Source organism: Sinohyriopsis cumingii, chromosome 2 (genome assembly GCF_028554795.1).
Source record: "Sinohyriopsis cumingii isolate HCF-2022 chromosome 2, ASM2855479v2, whole genome shotgun sequence".
Classification (NCBI taxonomy): Eukaryota; Metazoa; Mollusca; class Bivalvia; order Unionida; family Unionidae; genus Sinohyriopsis; species Sinohyriopsis cumingii.
Window position 1 is genome coordinate 35,539,126 of NC_142962.1, and position 17,655 is coordinate 35,556,780.

The window sequence follows — 17,655 nt, forward strand, 5'->3', positions numbered from 1 at the left end:
TTTTGGATAAACAGTAATGTCAGGTAAACAAATTATACCTAAAGACAGAGTTCTTGTTCAACACTTTGGCTTGTTTTACCTCCTGGTAACTTGGCTTAATTAGGTGAGAGATATGTAACAATCCTTGACCTTTGTGTCAAGTGCTTGTGTCAGCAGTTCATTATTGTGAACTCAAGGTATATTGGAGCACCTCAATGAAATCAGATTGTTTAAACAATTAGGCCATTGATAATTAATGTTGTGTGTGTGTGTATATATATATATATATATAGTTACTAGACCAGTCACACTTGGAAAAAAAAGTGGCCTTTTTAATTGTCCTTTTTTAAACATGTTCACTTTTTAGACATTTCAGTTGTGGTTGTTGAACAAGAACCATGTACCAAATAGCATTCTAGTTATAATTATTGTGTTATCATTATTGTTTTGTGTGCACTATTCAACAAATTCATAAAATATTTTGTTCTCTTCCAAATTTGTTTCCTGCTCACTTTAACCTAGATTATGAATTAAATTATCGCTGACTCAACAGAATCACTGATCTTAATTTTGTACATAACAACAAAACATTAATTTCACTTCTGATTGACAGCTTATATATGACTGTAAAATGGAAGACTGATTCTTTAGTAAACCATCTTGCAAAAATCAGGTTTGAAAACAGTTGTTGATACTTCAGAAACAACTTGCCAAGATAAAAATCCATGTGATAAGTAAGGAATAAGAAGAGCCAGATATGACTTGTTTTTGACTCATGAACCAAAACTTCACCTGCCTTTACAGACAAGTTTTATACATTGAATGACCCCTAACCCCAGTGTAAAAGGCTGTAACAAATATCTCCTGTCAAAGATGATTTTATTTTTCATCAGAGACATCTTTAATTCACACATAATTAGATGAAGATAATGAACTATATCTGTCACGCTGACACGGAAGGTGACTTCAGTTTCTGCTGTAATAACACAACTATGTTACCCACCATCAAGCAAATAAATCACTTCTGCCTTCTACCCTAATGATAAAAACTGGTTCACTTTCAAATTTAACATATTGACACCATTGAGTTAAACTGACAAGATGACTGGAGTTTGTTGAATCCAGGCATGACAGTAAATGTTTGCACATTGATTGACATAATATTCCATTATCAAAACAATGCCGTCCTCATGAAACAAGTTTAGTTTGCATAGACTGAGCAGTCACTGTAGATACAGTATAGTGACTGCTTAAGCCAGTAAGAAGCCATTGTTTGGTTAAGAAACATCTAGCCACAGAAAGTAGATGATAATTATACATGACATTTATATAGGAAATTTGGCACGGGGGATTAGAATGGCCATCATGACAAGGAAACAGCTATGTAAAGGTAACTGTTAGGACAGGTTGATTATACTAGTTCGAAAAACTGTAGGAGGGTAATATGCCATCTTTTCTTCTAACACTATTTTTTGGTGAGAAATGAGAGAAAAATAAGCCATCATTGGGTTGGTGTGGGATAAGAAAATCACACCCTCAGTATCAGAATTTGTAACCAGGAACTCGGGGGAAAGCCATATTCCAGCCTACAGATTCTGACCCTGAGGTGGGATTTCTCCATCCCACACCACATTATTGATTTCTGTAATATCATGCCTTGGTTTTCTCTCTCTCTCTCTCTCTCTTTCTCTTGGGGCCCCAAGCGGCCAAGTGGTCTAAAGCGATCACCATTACGGATCACTGCCATCTCACCTCTGTCTGCGTGGGTTCAAGTCTTGGGTTCGGCCAATGTGGGTATGTGAGAAAGCTTGCCAGTAGCATCTTGTGGTCGGTGGTTCTTTCCTCCACCATTTATACTGGCCACCATGCATAGCCTGTCTTGTGCTGAAAAATGGCATTAAACCCAAAAGCAACTCTCTCTCTCTCTCTCTCTCTCTCTCTCTCTCGCATGACAAATGCTGCATAAACAAGAAATGTGTATTGATAGGGTTTAAATGCCTGTCAGCATAGTACTGGCTATATGGTACCACATAATCAAAATAGTCTTATCAATTTAATCTCTCCTAAAATATTTGAACTTGGTATCACTAAAGAAGTATTCTTTCTGCTAAATTATTAGTTTTAAGATGGCAACATATGATTGTAATGAAGTTTTAACAAGTTTGCTAACAGAAGACTCAAATCATACTTTTTAGAAGCTTGGCAACAGAAGACTAATAAAAAAAATTAGCTGAATATTCTACTAGTCATTGTAGATAAGACTTCCACCTGTTATCATTTCACTTTTTTATTTTTACATTTTGATGCCAGCTTCAGAGGGGGTATAAAGTGTTCCTGTGTTGGATGGACATGAAAGTGGATATGAAAATTGTGACGGATGGACATGAAAAGTGGATATGAAATATGTGACAGGAGGGATGCTCCTGTCACATCCTGTCACAAATTTCATATCCACTTTATAAGTTTTAAAGGACGTCATAATCAAATTAGATACAGAGCTTTGCAGTACAGAGTTCTTGGTCAAGTCCCCTTAGATCCAGGTATGGGAGTAGATGTATAGTTGACCCCACTGTAAAATGCCATATTTTCAGATGCTGGATACATAGCCACGCCAATTTGCATGGTTCAGTGTGCTCTGACCCTGCTAAGAGAGAAGGACAAGCTTCCATCTGGGTGAGTAATCAGACTGTCTTATCCCTCTCGAACGTAGTTCACTTTGGATACAAAAAAGAGTTAAATAAGTTGTTTATTTAAGAAAGAACACATCTTAAATGGACAGATATGCCTTTGTACATTTTTATTACTGGAATGGGAATTAACATAGTTTTCCAGTGATTTACTCTTTTTTTTCTTTTCACAAGGCATGAATATGACATAAAACAAATCTTACAACAAATGGTCGTTTTGAAAAGTCATTTTCTCCAAAATATTGAAATCAAATACTATTGATCCATGTTACTTAGTACTTTCTCTCACACATAAACAGTAATGCCATAATGTCCAGAAAAGAAAATGCCATTTAATTAATATTAGTCAAAAGTTGATAATCCAGAACTAAGTGTTTTCATGAAAAATGTGAAATGCTTGAGTCACTTGCAAATTTAGTGTTGTGCATGCATGAACAAAATTTCTTGTGAACCATTTAAGAGGATTGAATTCAAGTTTGCAAGGTTGTTTTGGTTGCTCCAAAGAAGAATTGGTTAAATTGTTTTGCTTATTCATCAGCAATTTTAGTAGAAAAGCCATAATGAGTAAAATTATGCTCAACATACAGTTAATTGTTTGTCAGTCAGAACACTTTGGCTTTCATTGCTATGCACTGAAAGCTTGCACAAAGTTATATGGAAGACAGAAATGCCTTCCCATTGAAAATAACTTACTCTAGTGTATCCAGTATGACATGTATAGAGGGAGTCAAGCATTAGTTTTACAAAATTATTCTCTAATTGTAAGCATTCCTTATACGAGACAGAACAAGGGAGAACCTTTTGACTTGGAAATTTTTATTTTTTCAATTTTTTTTCGATGCCTTGTTTGGAAGTAGTGATACATATGTGTAACATTTTCAGTGAAAATGTGGAAACTTGGTTAGATTTGGGTTGAGATTTTGTGTTAATTATTATGTGCATTGCTGGTTAATCATGACTCGGCTTGCACAGGATATATTTACATAACCCTTGTTTCAGTACTTAATGCATTGTTGAAGGTTGCAGAGAGAATCAGATAAACATAACCATGCACACAATCATACACAACAATGTTATTGAGCTCTGTTTCTTTTCCAGCGGTGGAGTTTACACCACATGTGCTGCATTTCAGGACACCAGTCTAACTGAACGACTCACCAAGCACAATGTCAAGTTTGAACTTGTGAAGATAGAAGATATCAAGTAATGATTGAAAACAGAGTCCTCAAAGAACAATACCAGACTTGAAATTCTTTACTTCATTATTTGCTATTTATACTGCTCATTTTTTGTGTAATGGAACCAATCTAAGATAGTTACCTGCTGCCTTGTTCTGCTATTTTCTTTAGCATCTCACGGTCATATGTACACATACATGTTTTATAGTAAACGCTAAGAAAGAGTTTCATTTTTATAACCTCTGCATATGCTATATAGTTCAGGCTTCTTAACCTTTTACTATGCAATGATGCATTTTTTATGCCAAACCCTTTACTGGACAATGATGCATTTTGATGCTGTTAAATCTGATCAAGGTAATCACTACTACTACTAAAAAAAGTCTTTACACCATAAACGTCACTTGGACAGCTGAGAGAATGCATATAGAAAGTAAATATGAAGCAAATCATTCATTTAATCATAGGATTAAAGCAACTTCACAGTTCAGCCTGCACTCATCAGTTCAATGCAACAGCATGTCTGCCATTTGTCAAGATGTGCTCTGTATCTTGTAAGGTTTTTGATAATATATGCCATTCATTGAATCATTTAGGAAGATAAGAGCGAACTTTGAACTTTGGAAGGAGGTTATGTGCTAAAAATACCTTACTGACATGTTCACTGATTAAGTTTATGTCACCATTACAGCAAAAAGTTGTGACCAGGAATCACAGATTTCTCAAAAGTATGGAATTGTTATTTTGAAAAACCTTTATTTGTTTATTTTAATACCAATCAGCATTAACAGTCCACAAATTAAGTCTTGAAACCTTTGTCTGCTTTTAGAAATGATGAAAAATAATTAGTCATATGGTACGGCAAATTCTGATTGATAGTATATGTTTATTGCCATAAAATTGAGTTGTCTTTAGGGAAACATGTTTTGATACTTTTCAATCTTTAGTTAATGCCACATTATTGTTTTAAATGGTTGTAATTTATTTGTTGGATTTCACAAGAAAGTTGAGACATGATAACATGTCCCTCAATTGTTGAATCGAGCACTGCACATTTTCAAAAGCATTTAAAATCATCACATATACTAGAGATTGCAAATCAATAATGATTCCTTGCTGATTTGGATTTTGTTCCCAAAATTTTAAACATCTCTTAAAGCTTTTGTTTTTAATTAAAGACAGTGTTTAATTACTGATGCTAAGAACACATTTTAAGTGGGATCCTGCACTGATGAGAGGATAGGATGGTTGACAGGTTATCAGGTTTTGCAAATGCAACAACCTTTGCTGGCATAGAAAATTTACAAAAAGATAAAATAAGGCTACAACTGTAAAGAAGAGAAAAATTTGATATTGATTTTTGATTAACTTAACAATGATCATACTATATGGATATAAAAATGTTAGTGAGGTATATATGACACTTTGTTAGTTAAGATTCAGTCTCATGACTTTGCTGAACAGAAATTTGTGTGGTGTTAGTTTTGCGGAATATAATATATAAAATATAATAAAATCCATAATAAAAGTAATTTTAAACAAACCAATTTTGAAAGATTGAAAATTTGAAAAGACAAGCAAAAGATATAATTTCAGCAGCAACCATAACATAGTTTGGTCAGTAAATCTAATTGTTGGCAATGGGGAAAAATTAAAGCAATGTTTTTCTCTTTGTCACAAAACTGATAACAAGGTAACCATTTAAATAGTTTCAGGCAGATAAAATTGTTATTCATTATTTGACTTAATTCTATAAAGTTATCATTGGTGATTATTTCAAGATATCATTGTGACCTAATTAAGTTTGTCAATTGAAACATAAAATTTATTTATGGCATTTATGGCATTAAATGTATTTACAGTATTTTTGGTTTAATTAAAAGACATCCAATTATGTGCATTTTTGTCATTTTTTTCATTGATGGAATACGTTAACAAAAACTGTGCTACAATTACAAATGAAATGTATTTAATAAAGCTATACAAATGTTAGTGCTGTCATGATTAGGGTTCCCACGCAAACAGGAAAAAGTCGGGAGAAATTATCCTTTTTTCCTGACCGTGAAAAGTCCTTGAATTTCACAAATATTGATGAAAGTCAGGAAAAACTTGGGAATTTTCTGCCACCACTTGATGCCTGAAACAATTACTTAATTGAGTCATAAATAAACTGATCGTGAGTTAAATTTATCGAGTTCTAACCAGAATATTCATAGGGTGCAGTATGGATAATTTGGTTGCTTTCAATAAACATATATGCCGAGTTATTCCAAATGCCCAGTGGATTAGATTCGTCTAGTAGATTTTTATTTTCCAAGTCAGCTTGATATCCGTATCTTTCCTTACATGGAAGGTATGAAACCCAGTCTAGCATCACAAGAGGCCAACATGGTGGTGGCAAAGCATAACCTCTTACCGGATGGCCTAGCAAACATTAAACGTTTGATAGAGTGATACATGCATGAAATCGATATGAAAATTATTTATTTTCTTTGAAATTGTAAGTATTAAAATCGTTATGTCTTTAATCTGCTGAAAGACCATTAAACTACATTGTTGATGAAATGTGACCTGGTACTCGCAATTTGCATTGCTTGTTGCATGAGTACACAAATCTAACAACGCACATTTTCAAATGTTGTAGAGAAAAAGAAAAAAAAATATTAAATGAAAATCGTATCTGGTTGTAATAAAAATACAAAAACGAAAGAACACAAAATTCTTCATATTTATATATTTCAAGAACAACTTCTGGAGTTTTGTTGTATCACGTGACTACCACATTGACATGTGCTCTTTGCTTGATAAATTAGACTGGCCAGATTGCTGGTTTTTACAAAAAGTATCTGACTTTCATTTAATATAATTGAATTTCTGTACAACAACATTTTAAAGGAGTTTGTTGTTGATATCACATGACTATTGGACTTACGATGTCATCATTTGAGATTTGTGAAGTCATGTGTTTAGTAATGCAAATGGCAAGTATTGGGTCAGATTTCATCTATGCTGTAGTTTCGTCTTGTCTGTCAGCGGAGTAATGACATAACAATTATATTACTTGCCATTTCTGAGAAAATCATTTTCCTATCGATTTCATGCAGGTATGAGTCAATATAACAAGTTTAAATTTTTTAGGCCCACTGGTAAGCGACTACCATATGCATGGTGGCAGCAAATTCCAAATTTTCAATATACAGTTACAATGACCCCACACCCCAACATAAATGTCCAAATATGAAAAATGGGGTGGAAATATTCGGAGGAAAGTCAGATTAAAAATACGGACTGCTTTCGTTTTAAGCCAAATTTGTAGTCCAAATTATTGAATCTTGGAGCTGAAATGAGAAATTGTCATCCCTTTTATTATATATTGAAAAACTATGAGCCCCTGTATCAATACAGGTTAGGGGACTGGTTTAATGAATTACAAGAAAAGCTGATTTTACAGAAAATTCAGTCCTTGTTTATACAACAGTGTATAATTTTATAGGTCTTTTGTCAAAATTTAAATCAACCCTTTTGAAAATGTTTTTTAAATGATGGATTTTTAACCAGATTGTCTTAAGGAGATTAGGTTGTTTGAAAAATCTTGTTTGGGATTTTATTGGCACAGATACATTCTGGGTTAAACTCTTTTCGTTACAAGACGAGATTCTAATTATTTGCGTTTATTGTTTTTCTTAATATATACTGTAATAGGAAATGCTACTTTCTATAAGATGCATATATATATATATATATATTGCTATTGAATTCTTTAGAATTAAAAGTTTGAAAGGAAACAACACATAATTTATGTTCATTATGTTGTTTCCACTTAGCAACATAATGCAGCAAAATAAAGTTAGAATTTTTATTCTGCACATTGAAATGACTTTACATGACAATTTATAGGAATATAATTAAACTTGTTTCATGTGATACATTTTGTGGTTTTGTACATGATCATCTTGTCTGACTTTGATGTTTTTGAAGAGTCTTGAAAGAAAAACATCTTTAGATTTAGAAAATGCACATTTTATAATCTAAAATGTTCGCTAATTCCATTCAGTGAACCTTGAAAAAAGTAATTTCATCCTTGAAAAATCCTGGAAATTCATCTTTAGAAAAGCATGGGAACCATGCATGATTTCAGATATGTACTTTCACAGCACCACTGACCATTGCCAATTAGGATATTATTCCTGTTAATGGTTTACTGATGCTTATGCCATGTGTCAGTAATGATTATGTTCATCCTCTTTATTATTTTATTTTTACTTTATTTTTATAATAAAATTATGTTTAATAATAAGTAAAACTCCAAATATGTCAGATTACATATTTGATTATTACAGGTCTTAATTTTCTCCTTAATCCATAAAAGACAAGATAAAATGAAAGATAAATGTACCTTCTTTGTTCTTTTTAGTACTTCTAAGTAGTGATTGATTTAAAGATTGGCCTTTTAATATTTTATCTTGTTTGATTACATTAAAAAAACTATTGAATCTTTTTAAAGCAGTTCATCTATTTTTAATAATCTGTTGAGGATTTCACATTTGGCATTCAGGACTCCAGTTAGATAGAAAGAGACTATGCTCCATTTGCTTATGATGCCAGTCCTCTGCCACTTGTAACAGCTGTCCCCATTGTCCAGATCACTAAAATATTTACTTAGAACTGTGCTGTACAGATTTCCTTGATTTTTTTCATATCTGTTAAAATATTATCTCTAATTCACATTTCAGTCTTGTTACTCAAAGAACTGTATTGTTTCCAGGTGTGTTTATACCAAAACTATATTGTTATTTCAACCTTTATATTCACATTACTTTAAATTTGTCAATTTGTACGCTTGTATGTTCTGTAAATTATCTGTATTGATGACGGGAGCTTAGAACTTATGTTTTACTGCTTTCTTACAACTTTAGTACACATACATTTGTATATTTATTCATAGAAAATTTTATTACAAGAGAGTTTGTCAAATGCATGATGGACAAAGATCCACATTTGTCAGATACTGCTTACAGAAAGATCCATTTGAATGGCATACATATAGTGTGTTGGGTTAAGTAGCACATTTGCTTGGTAGAATTGATGACCTTATGTATAATATGTAAAAGACAAGTGTACTTGGATGTTTGTTGAATGATTGTTGAATGAATTTAATTTTTTTTTAATGTAAACTTAAGGCATGCACCATAATGTGCTTGACACAAGACAATAAATCTATGATTACATACAATAATTCCCACTTATTTGAAGTCTGTATCAACAGGAAAATCTTAAAACACATTTAAAGCTAATCTCAGTTTACTTGATTAAATTCTGATTAAGTCCTACCAAAGTAACCAAGCTGTTTGGTATCAAGTTTTAAAATTTTAATATTAGACCAAAATACTTGTTTAAATTAAAAATATAAATACAGCATATCAGCCCAAACTTTAATGACTGTAAATGTTCAATATTGTTATCTAACTGAAAACTAAATACTGGTTTTTGCCTATATTGGATGTAACTTGAACAATCTAGGCAAAATAATTAGATAATCTTAGTTTTCACGAATTGAGAAAATTCAAAGCATGACTGAATTGGCAAGAAATTGGATAGCTCATTTTAAATGAATAATATGACTGACATATGTAATTGGTTATGATGTTACACATTCTGGACAGAATATAGTTGCCATGGCAACAACCATTTCATCCCCTGAATGCTGAACAGGGCCAGCACAAGACAATACAGCACACAGCACCCAGTGTGGAACAGACATTTGGCACCCCCACCACCCAATCATTAAAATACATGCTGATAAGAGAGCCTGTAAGAAATGTATGTAAAGGTATGTGGATTTTTATATGAAGAAAATTTTTTTTTCTTCATTTTAGCTCCCTTGTCTGATTTTTGCAACCCTTCTCCAATTTGGCACCTATCTGAAAATGGCTTACTGTGCAAGCACACTGCTCACACATAGCTTGCACCAACCCTGATGCTGAAATAAAGTATACCTAATATCAATGTATTGTTCACAACAAATTTCCCACTAGAAAGAAAATTTTTATTGCAAAAGAAGTAAGCTCTCAACACATGCGAAATTACTGAATTCACGGATAAATCCCAAGCAGATCAGGAAGTCCAGACTCAAATCTGATGAGCTGTAAAGGGTTAAACTAACATGACTGCCATTGCTGGCTTAATTTTCCATGTAATGTGGTTTCAGCTGGATTTACAATGCTACATTCTTAAGCTTAATGCGCATCCTTATTTTGCATTGTCCACTGGTTGATAGTGACTTGTTAGCACTCTGGAGTCCATATTTCTGATTCAATTTTTGAACAGAAACTTGGACCTTTGGATTTATTCAAGATTGTTATATTTGATAATGAACAAGATCAATGCATGTTAATGAGGTGATTTTGCATCCAATTGGCTGAGCTTGTTACTGCTCTGCAGGCCAGCCAGATGTTTGATTTTGTTCACACTTCAAATACTATTACAATCAAGATCTCACTAGTTCGATAATGCATGAAATCCATACATATTATATAGATGATCTTGCAAGTAATTGAGCTTGTAGTCATTCTAGAGACCACATATCTGATAGTTTTCATCCGACCTGGTAGATGGGCTTAAATCAAGATGTGGGAGGATGAGTTGGGTTATTTGCAAGTTTCGCTAAGCTTGTCCAAACATTATAGCAACTCAGTTTTTGACCAGTCTTTATCAGATATGATAAATAGGTTTTTATCATCAAGATACATAACGTATTTAATTATGAGCAAGATCTAAGCATATTAATGAGGTGATAGTGCATATGTTTGGCTGATCTTCTTTTTTGACCCAGTTTTAACCAGGCTCGATAAACAGGATAATATTGTCAAGCTGATGGACTGAATTTTATTGCCACTTGGATTTTGATCAATCCTGGTAAATTATAAGTGAAAGTCACATATATTAAAGACTTGACCTTGTGTCCGATTGAACTTTTTGGCACTCAGATCAAACTTAAGTAGTTTCATATTATTAAGATGTCAAAAGATTTTGACTATGAGCAAGTTCTATGCATATTAATGAGGTAATCTTGTATTTAATTGGAAAAACGTGTTACCCATCATTTTGCTCCACCTTGATGATTAACTTATTGCAGAACCTATGACAATGTTAATATGAGATCTGTGTACATTAATGAAATATTTTTCATTTGATTGTGTTACTTTTTTAGATCTAGACTCTTTTTAATCCACTTTAAATTATTAATGTGTTTATCTTTAGAAATAATTTTCATCCGTATATAGTAGAATAGGTAAAATCAGCATGATATAAAATATAAGCATCCTTAGTGAAATGGGCAAAAGTAGTTGGATGCAAACTCAAAGAAAAGGAATATGAAAATAACAGTTGTCAATACAAATATACCTTTTGTTAAGTGATGTTCTTGGTACATTTATGGATCCAATTAGTATATTTTTATTTATTTTGTTTATGTACATATGAATGTAATTTGAATAAGATTGGTTCGATTGTTACATTATATGTATGCATATGTATTATGACTTATTGCTCTCAAGTATTACACTCTCTGCAACCATCTTGTTTGTTACATTTTATACATTGTACAGTAGTCCCCCTCTTATAAAGCCACCCCTAATGCAGCAGTGAAGTGGCCTTATAATGCAGGTGGCCTTTCTAGAGGGGGATGACAAATGCGAATAGTAAATACATATGAAAAAAGTCACAAATACATTTAATTTTAAATATTTAATATTTTAATTAAAAAATCACATGCATGATGTGAAATAAATGTAAAACAAACTTTGCCATCATTTGCAAAAGAATGCTATGAATAACCATTGATACAGTTTTAAAACTGTCTTTATAATTATGTTACAGTTCACATCATCTGTTACTTTGTTGGTAACAGTCTAAAAAACAAACCAGTCTCGTCACATTAAAAATATCCTTGCTGTCATTACCCTGCTTATATCGTTTAGTCTTTTTTCCCAATCTTTGACAACTTCATTATTAACATCAGCTGATTGGCCGCTAATGACAGAGCACTTGATATTGTGTCGCACTTGAAATCTGTGCAACCATCCGTTACTTGCGGTAAAGTCGTCATATCCCAATTCAACTGACAAAATTTTTGCTTTTTCTTGTCTTTCAAATCAGGATACAAACGTCTCCTGGCTCAAACAATCTTCCTTTCTCCGTCCATTTCACCTTTCCACTTCTGCAGAATTGTTTCATTATCTTTCACGATATTGTTTATCTGAATCTTCCCAACATTAGTTTTCTGCAAGGATCCTCGACAACCCAACCCCCCCCCCAATCAGTTGAATTACTTTCATGTTCTCCTCTAAACTGAGAATTTTTATTTTCCTCGATGACATGTTGATCTTTTTGCAGTAAGTTATTCATGTTGCCAACTACAATACTGATCAAACAATTTTGTATGCATCTAAACAAATTGCCATGTGTTTTTAAAGGAAGTGATTTTGTCACGTGATTCGTTAGTCGCAGTCTGGTACCCTATTATTTTTATACATTTCTTGAAACTAAGTGAGAGAAGCCAAAACGGCTTCGATATGTACCATTAACATCACGCAGATATGACCTCGCGGCCGCTAGGATTCGTAATTTTGACAATTATTGTCAGTAGTAATAGCCACTGATTACCAAAGTGAACAAGCTCAACATCTTACTAAAGGAAGCCATAAAGGGTATTAAACCATTTTCCTGCTGACTCGGGTATTGTACATCGATACTGCCACTTCTCGGCTGTTACTACTGTTTGATAATTGTAATCTTAACAATTATCAGAGTGACTAAACCGGACATCTTATGATAACACAGCAGTAAGGCTAATTGGATTACATGTATGTACCCTTTTGTATGGATTAAAATTTTAGTCTTTCTCCGTTTTTATGGAATAAATTTGGCTTCTCGTGAGGCGTAAATGATATAATATTAACCTTATTGGTAAATGTACTTTACTCAACACTTCTTTCAGTAACGAAAACCTGACATCGGGAAACAGAAATCGGATTACTTAACACACGTTATGAATACAGTACTGGTTCTGGATACATACTCAAATAAAATGTGGCCGCTTGTGAGGGGTAAATTTTATAATTTTGCACTTATATGCTGGCCGCTGGTCACATTAGCCGGGTGGCCTTTCGCGAGGGGTACTTTTGAACACAAACTCGTCGGTGCCAACGGATTCTGGCCATAAGAAGCGGGTGGCCGCTGGTCAGGGAAGCTGTTCAAGAGGGAGACTACTGTATATGCTCTTATAATAGAATTTCGTACCTGTGCTAACATAGAGTTTCACATGAATATTAAATTGTTATTATCATGATAATATTCATAATGCCCACATATTACAGCATCTTATGGGTGAGCTTGAAAAACTAGGAAGTCTGATAAAATCGGTAAGCTTGGTGATCTGTTCACAGGCAGATAATCAGATGATGACCAAAATATGTAACAACAAGCATCAAAGAAATACATCAGTTTTTCCAAGACCAGTTGTACTCAAAAGTTGATGATATATATTGTAACCTGCTGTTAGTCATAAAGGGCAAACACTGCAACAAAATTTGTTGTAAAGTGATCTGCAGATGATAACATAGTATATCAAGTGTGACAGAAATACATTAAAGCTGCACACTATTGCAGTCTCAGGACAGTGAAATACATTGCATGCTGCTGCCATCAGAAAGAGCAATTAGGAATGAGTATTAGAAATACTGATGATTTGGCCGTTCTTTCTGAATTGGTACATTAAAAAGGTTGACGTTAATGAATATAAATTGAGAGATGTTGATAATCATGTCCCTGTTTTGTCCAACTACATCAGCCATTTGTAGTTGAACAATTTCTTCCTATTAGAATTTACCGCTCCTGTGGCCTAGTGGTTAGAGTGTCCGCCTCAGATGTGGGAGGTCATGGGTTCTATCCCCGGCCCGAGTCATACCAGAGATTTACAAAAATGGTACTAACAGCTGCCTCGCTTGGCGCTCAGCATTAAGAGGTTAGTGTCAGGACTGGTCGGCCTGGTGTCAGGATAATGTGACTGGGTGGGACATCATGATACATGTCTGTGGCATGATGCCCCAGTACTAGACATCACTATAAACTGCCACATTGCAGACATCGTAGCAGTATGACTGAAAAATTGTTAAAGCTACGTTAAAAATCACATCACATCACATCCTATTAGAATTTGAAATTTTGTCACTTTGTACATAGCATAACGGACTTCTTCAGCCCAAATGACCAACAGTGCTAAATATAGAAAAGTATATATTAGAGCAAAACCTGTCTTGGGAGACCACCCCTTCTGTCAGTAAAAAGCAGTCTCAAGACAGGCAGTCTCATAACAGGTTCATGCAAGATTAGTTTAAAAGGTTAAAAGTTGGCAAGGCTGAAGATTACTGGACATGCATTTTATTCCTTTTCATAATTCTTGTCAAAATATTGCATTCATTTTAATTTTACAAAAACTTTTTATAGCAGTAAAGTTTTACATCATAAAACATTAGTACATTTATTTATAATTGAGGATTAGGTGTATATGTTTTAGCATATAAATTGCAAAATAACTAAGGTAATATTTATTTATCCTGTCCATAAATTGGCTTCACAAGTTGATAAATTTGAGAGTTACTTCAGATGATGCATATAAAGATGAGCATTGCACAGTTAGCTGTGATAACACTTGTGGTTTTAATCAGACTAGGGGAATATATAAATAAATCATACCAATAAATTAAATAGAACAGAATTAAGCCATCCAGAAGCAGACAAACAGAAAATGTTTTGTGACTCAAAAGCTAAAGGCTTAATGCACCAATGACATAGAGATAGACTTTATACAAAAAATTGGTGTTACCGGCTGCACTACAGTGAACAGATGACAATATGGTGTGTTGGTTTTAGTTGTAAACATGAACCGTTTACAATGACTATCAAATCTGGAAGACGATAATTACTGATAATAGACAAGATCTCATTTACCCCAGGCATTACAAATTGACTCCAGTTAGGAACATGTTCAGCAGCTACAGTGAAGCTCTTTATGAAAGTTTCCAATTATGACATTTTTGGGGTTGTGTGGTTTTGCTAAAGCTAAAAAACAATACGGACTATTGAATAGACTAATGTACATCATTGACATTGGAAGAAGGAACAGTGACTATGGCACTACAATTAGTCAGATTTCTGGTATGTAGCGTCTGAAGCTACCTTCACAACCTGTTTGGTTTTAGACAATCAGCCAGTTTAAAATAAACCCTCCTTTGCAGTAATGTTTACAAAAGAATAAATTTTATCTTCATTCTTGTCATGCAGTTATTCAAAGCAGTGTTGTTTAAAACAATCTGTGCTCTGCATGCAGAACCTTCTAACCAATCATGGTTACAAAGGATTAAATAAAAGTCATTGGTGTTTTTCAGTGTGGTCTTTTTATAGCAGTGTCAGTTCACTCATGTATACACATTCACTGTGTATCACAGTAAACAAATGAAGAATGCAAGACACTTTTCAAACACAGGATTGTGATGGATGGATGGATACCCAGAGGTAGCAAAACATGATCAGGTCTTGTACATACTGAACCTTGCTCTGTAAAGAGGACATAAATTGAATCTCCAGTTATTTTCATGGCTTGCTTTGAAACACATTTGGAGAAACAGCAGGAAGATATATGCCTCATCCTGTTGCTGCATTGGGGCATTAAAAAAAAAGCTAAATTTCAAATTTTGTAATAAATTCTCACCAAGAAGCTTGGGCCCATAATCAAAGCATTGCTTTAAAACATGATCTTTACCACAAGGTCTACGGTTTAGTAAGCATGTAGCAGAATAACTGTTTAACTTTAAAATGATTAATCCCAGATATGAAGAAAATCCATCTAAGGGTGTAGGAAATCATAGGAAATGAAAAATTTCATAAAACTTTAGAGAAGCAGTTTTTTATGACGGTCTGACTGAAATGGTAAACCAATTCGTGGAATAATTTGATAGTCTGGTGAACAGAAAGTAGTAATTATTCATTCCTGTTTTAAGATCGTCTGTGAAATCATTTTTAGTTGTGTTCAGATATAATTTGAGAGGAATTATTTAATTATTCATTGGAATTAGAAAGTGCTAATTACCTTTTGGACTAAATCACTTTATTTAGATTATTGAGAACTCCATTGCTTGCCAGAATTTCACACCATTCCCCCACCCCATTTTGATTCATTACAATGCATTATTAACCACAGTAAAACACTGACTTTTGTGTAAAGTTTTCCTCAAAGGAGAAACTGCAAGGTTAGAAAAACTATTTGTATGTTCTGTGGTCAGTTTTGGTGATTGTAAATACAGGAAATAATATTACCAACTTTGGAATCCCAGCCAAAAAATGAACACATAATGCATGAAAAATTGATTTTTGTAGCCCTGTCAGAAAGGAACTCTGGCTCATTGGGTGTATCCAGAGCCATTACTAATAAATTTATTAATTTTATTCATTATTTTATCCTTTACATTATGAGAACTTGTATTATGGAAACAGTTGCTGATTTTGGACTGAAACCTGCTGTTTTATTCAATAACTGTTGTATGACAACTGTGGCAAGGCAGAATAAGAAATTAATATTTTTATAAAATTGTAATAGTATTTCATCTTTTTTTAATCATCTGACCTTAAAATAAGCAAAACCAGAAGTTAAAAACTTTCTATGTTCTCCCAATATACAGCAACTTTGGTGTATTCTATCTGGAAAGAGGTCATTTTAGTAATACTGTATATTGGAGTCCAACAAGAACCCTGTTAAATAGCTAGAATTATCATATAGTATATGGGAGGCAACATATTGACTTCTTTTTCAACCATTCAGTAAGCCTGTGGGATAATACAAAAAAAAGTCCTGTAAATTTTGAGGCTCCAGATGCTGTAAAACACTGATTAAGGTACATGAAATGAGGTGTTTGAACATAAACAAAAATCTCCTCAGATTGGAAGTAGCTGGAAAAAAAAGAAAAACTCACAAGAAGCTTTTGATGGCAAGGTGATGTAATTTTTGGCAGTTTAACGCCATTTTTAGCACTAACAGACCATACCTGTGGCCATTATATTTGGCAGAGGAAGAACTAATGACTGACAGGAAGCTACAAGCTAGCTTTTGACATATGCACACATTGGTCAAGCAAAGATTCAAACAAGCATAGACAGAAGTAAGATGCAAGTGATCTGTAAAGGCGAGACCATTCAGCCACCCAGGGCTCCTTATGCTTTAGTAACAGTAGGTAGTGCCTTGCACATAGACACACCATGACATCCTCCAACCCAGACTGGTCATGATAGGACTCAGACAAGCTACTTTCTGGTTGTGACTCAAAGCTATCGACTTGGTGGTGGAAAATAGTGCAGTATACTAAAAGTAAGGTGCATCAAAATGCAGTGTAATAAGTGTAGGTCAAAACAAAAAATTGATTAGGTATGATAAGGTTAGAGAGGGAAGATTTAAGAAACGACAAAATACACAAGTCATTTAAACATGAAAATCAGGTAATAATGGCCTAATTTTGGTATTTTCAAGTTGTTATGGGGTGTACAAAATTTTTCAGCACATGGCAGCCAGTGTAACTGGTGGGAGGAAAAACCACCAGCTCACAAGAAGCTACTGGCAAGCTTTTTCATGTATCCACATTAACCGAACCCAAGTCTTGAACCAATGCCAACAAGCGAGATGGCAATGATAAAGGAACAGTGAGTGCTTTAGACCACTCAGGGTGAAAATCTGACCTACTTTTTATTGGGTCAAGCTGCCC

At 33.8% G+C, this 17,655-nt stretch overlaps 1 protein-coding gene across 2 annotated transcripts in view; it reads left to right on the forward strand.

The window, feature by feature from the left end:
- The window catches only part of LOC149804623 (saccharopine dehydrogenase-like oxidoreductase), a 58,695-nt gene extending 47,274 nt beyond the window's left edge, over window positions 1–11,421 (forward strand). For both annotated transcript variants that reach the window (XM_089942552.1, XM_089942548.1), the window contains exons 11-12: window positions 2,571–2,652; window positions 3,765–11,421. In XM_089942552.1, coding sequence (XP_089798678.1) covers window positions 2,571–2,652; window positions 3,765–3,873 — 191 coding nt within the window. In that variant the 3' untranslated portion in view covers window positions 3,874–11,421. The remainder of the gene's footprint in view (window positions 1–2,570; window positions 2,653–3,764) is intronic.
- Window positions 11,422–17,655: the final 6,234 nt, after the last annotated feature.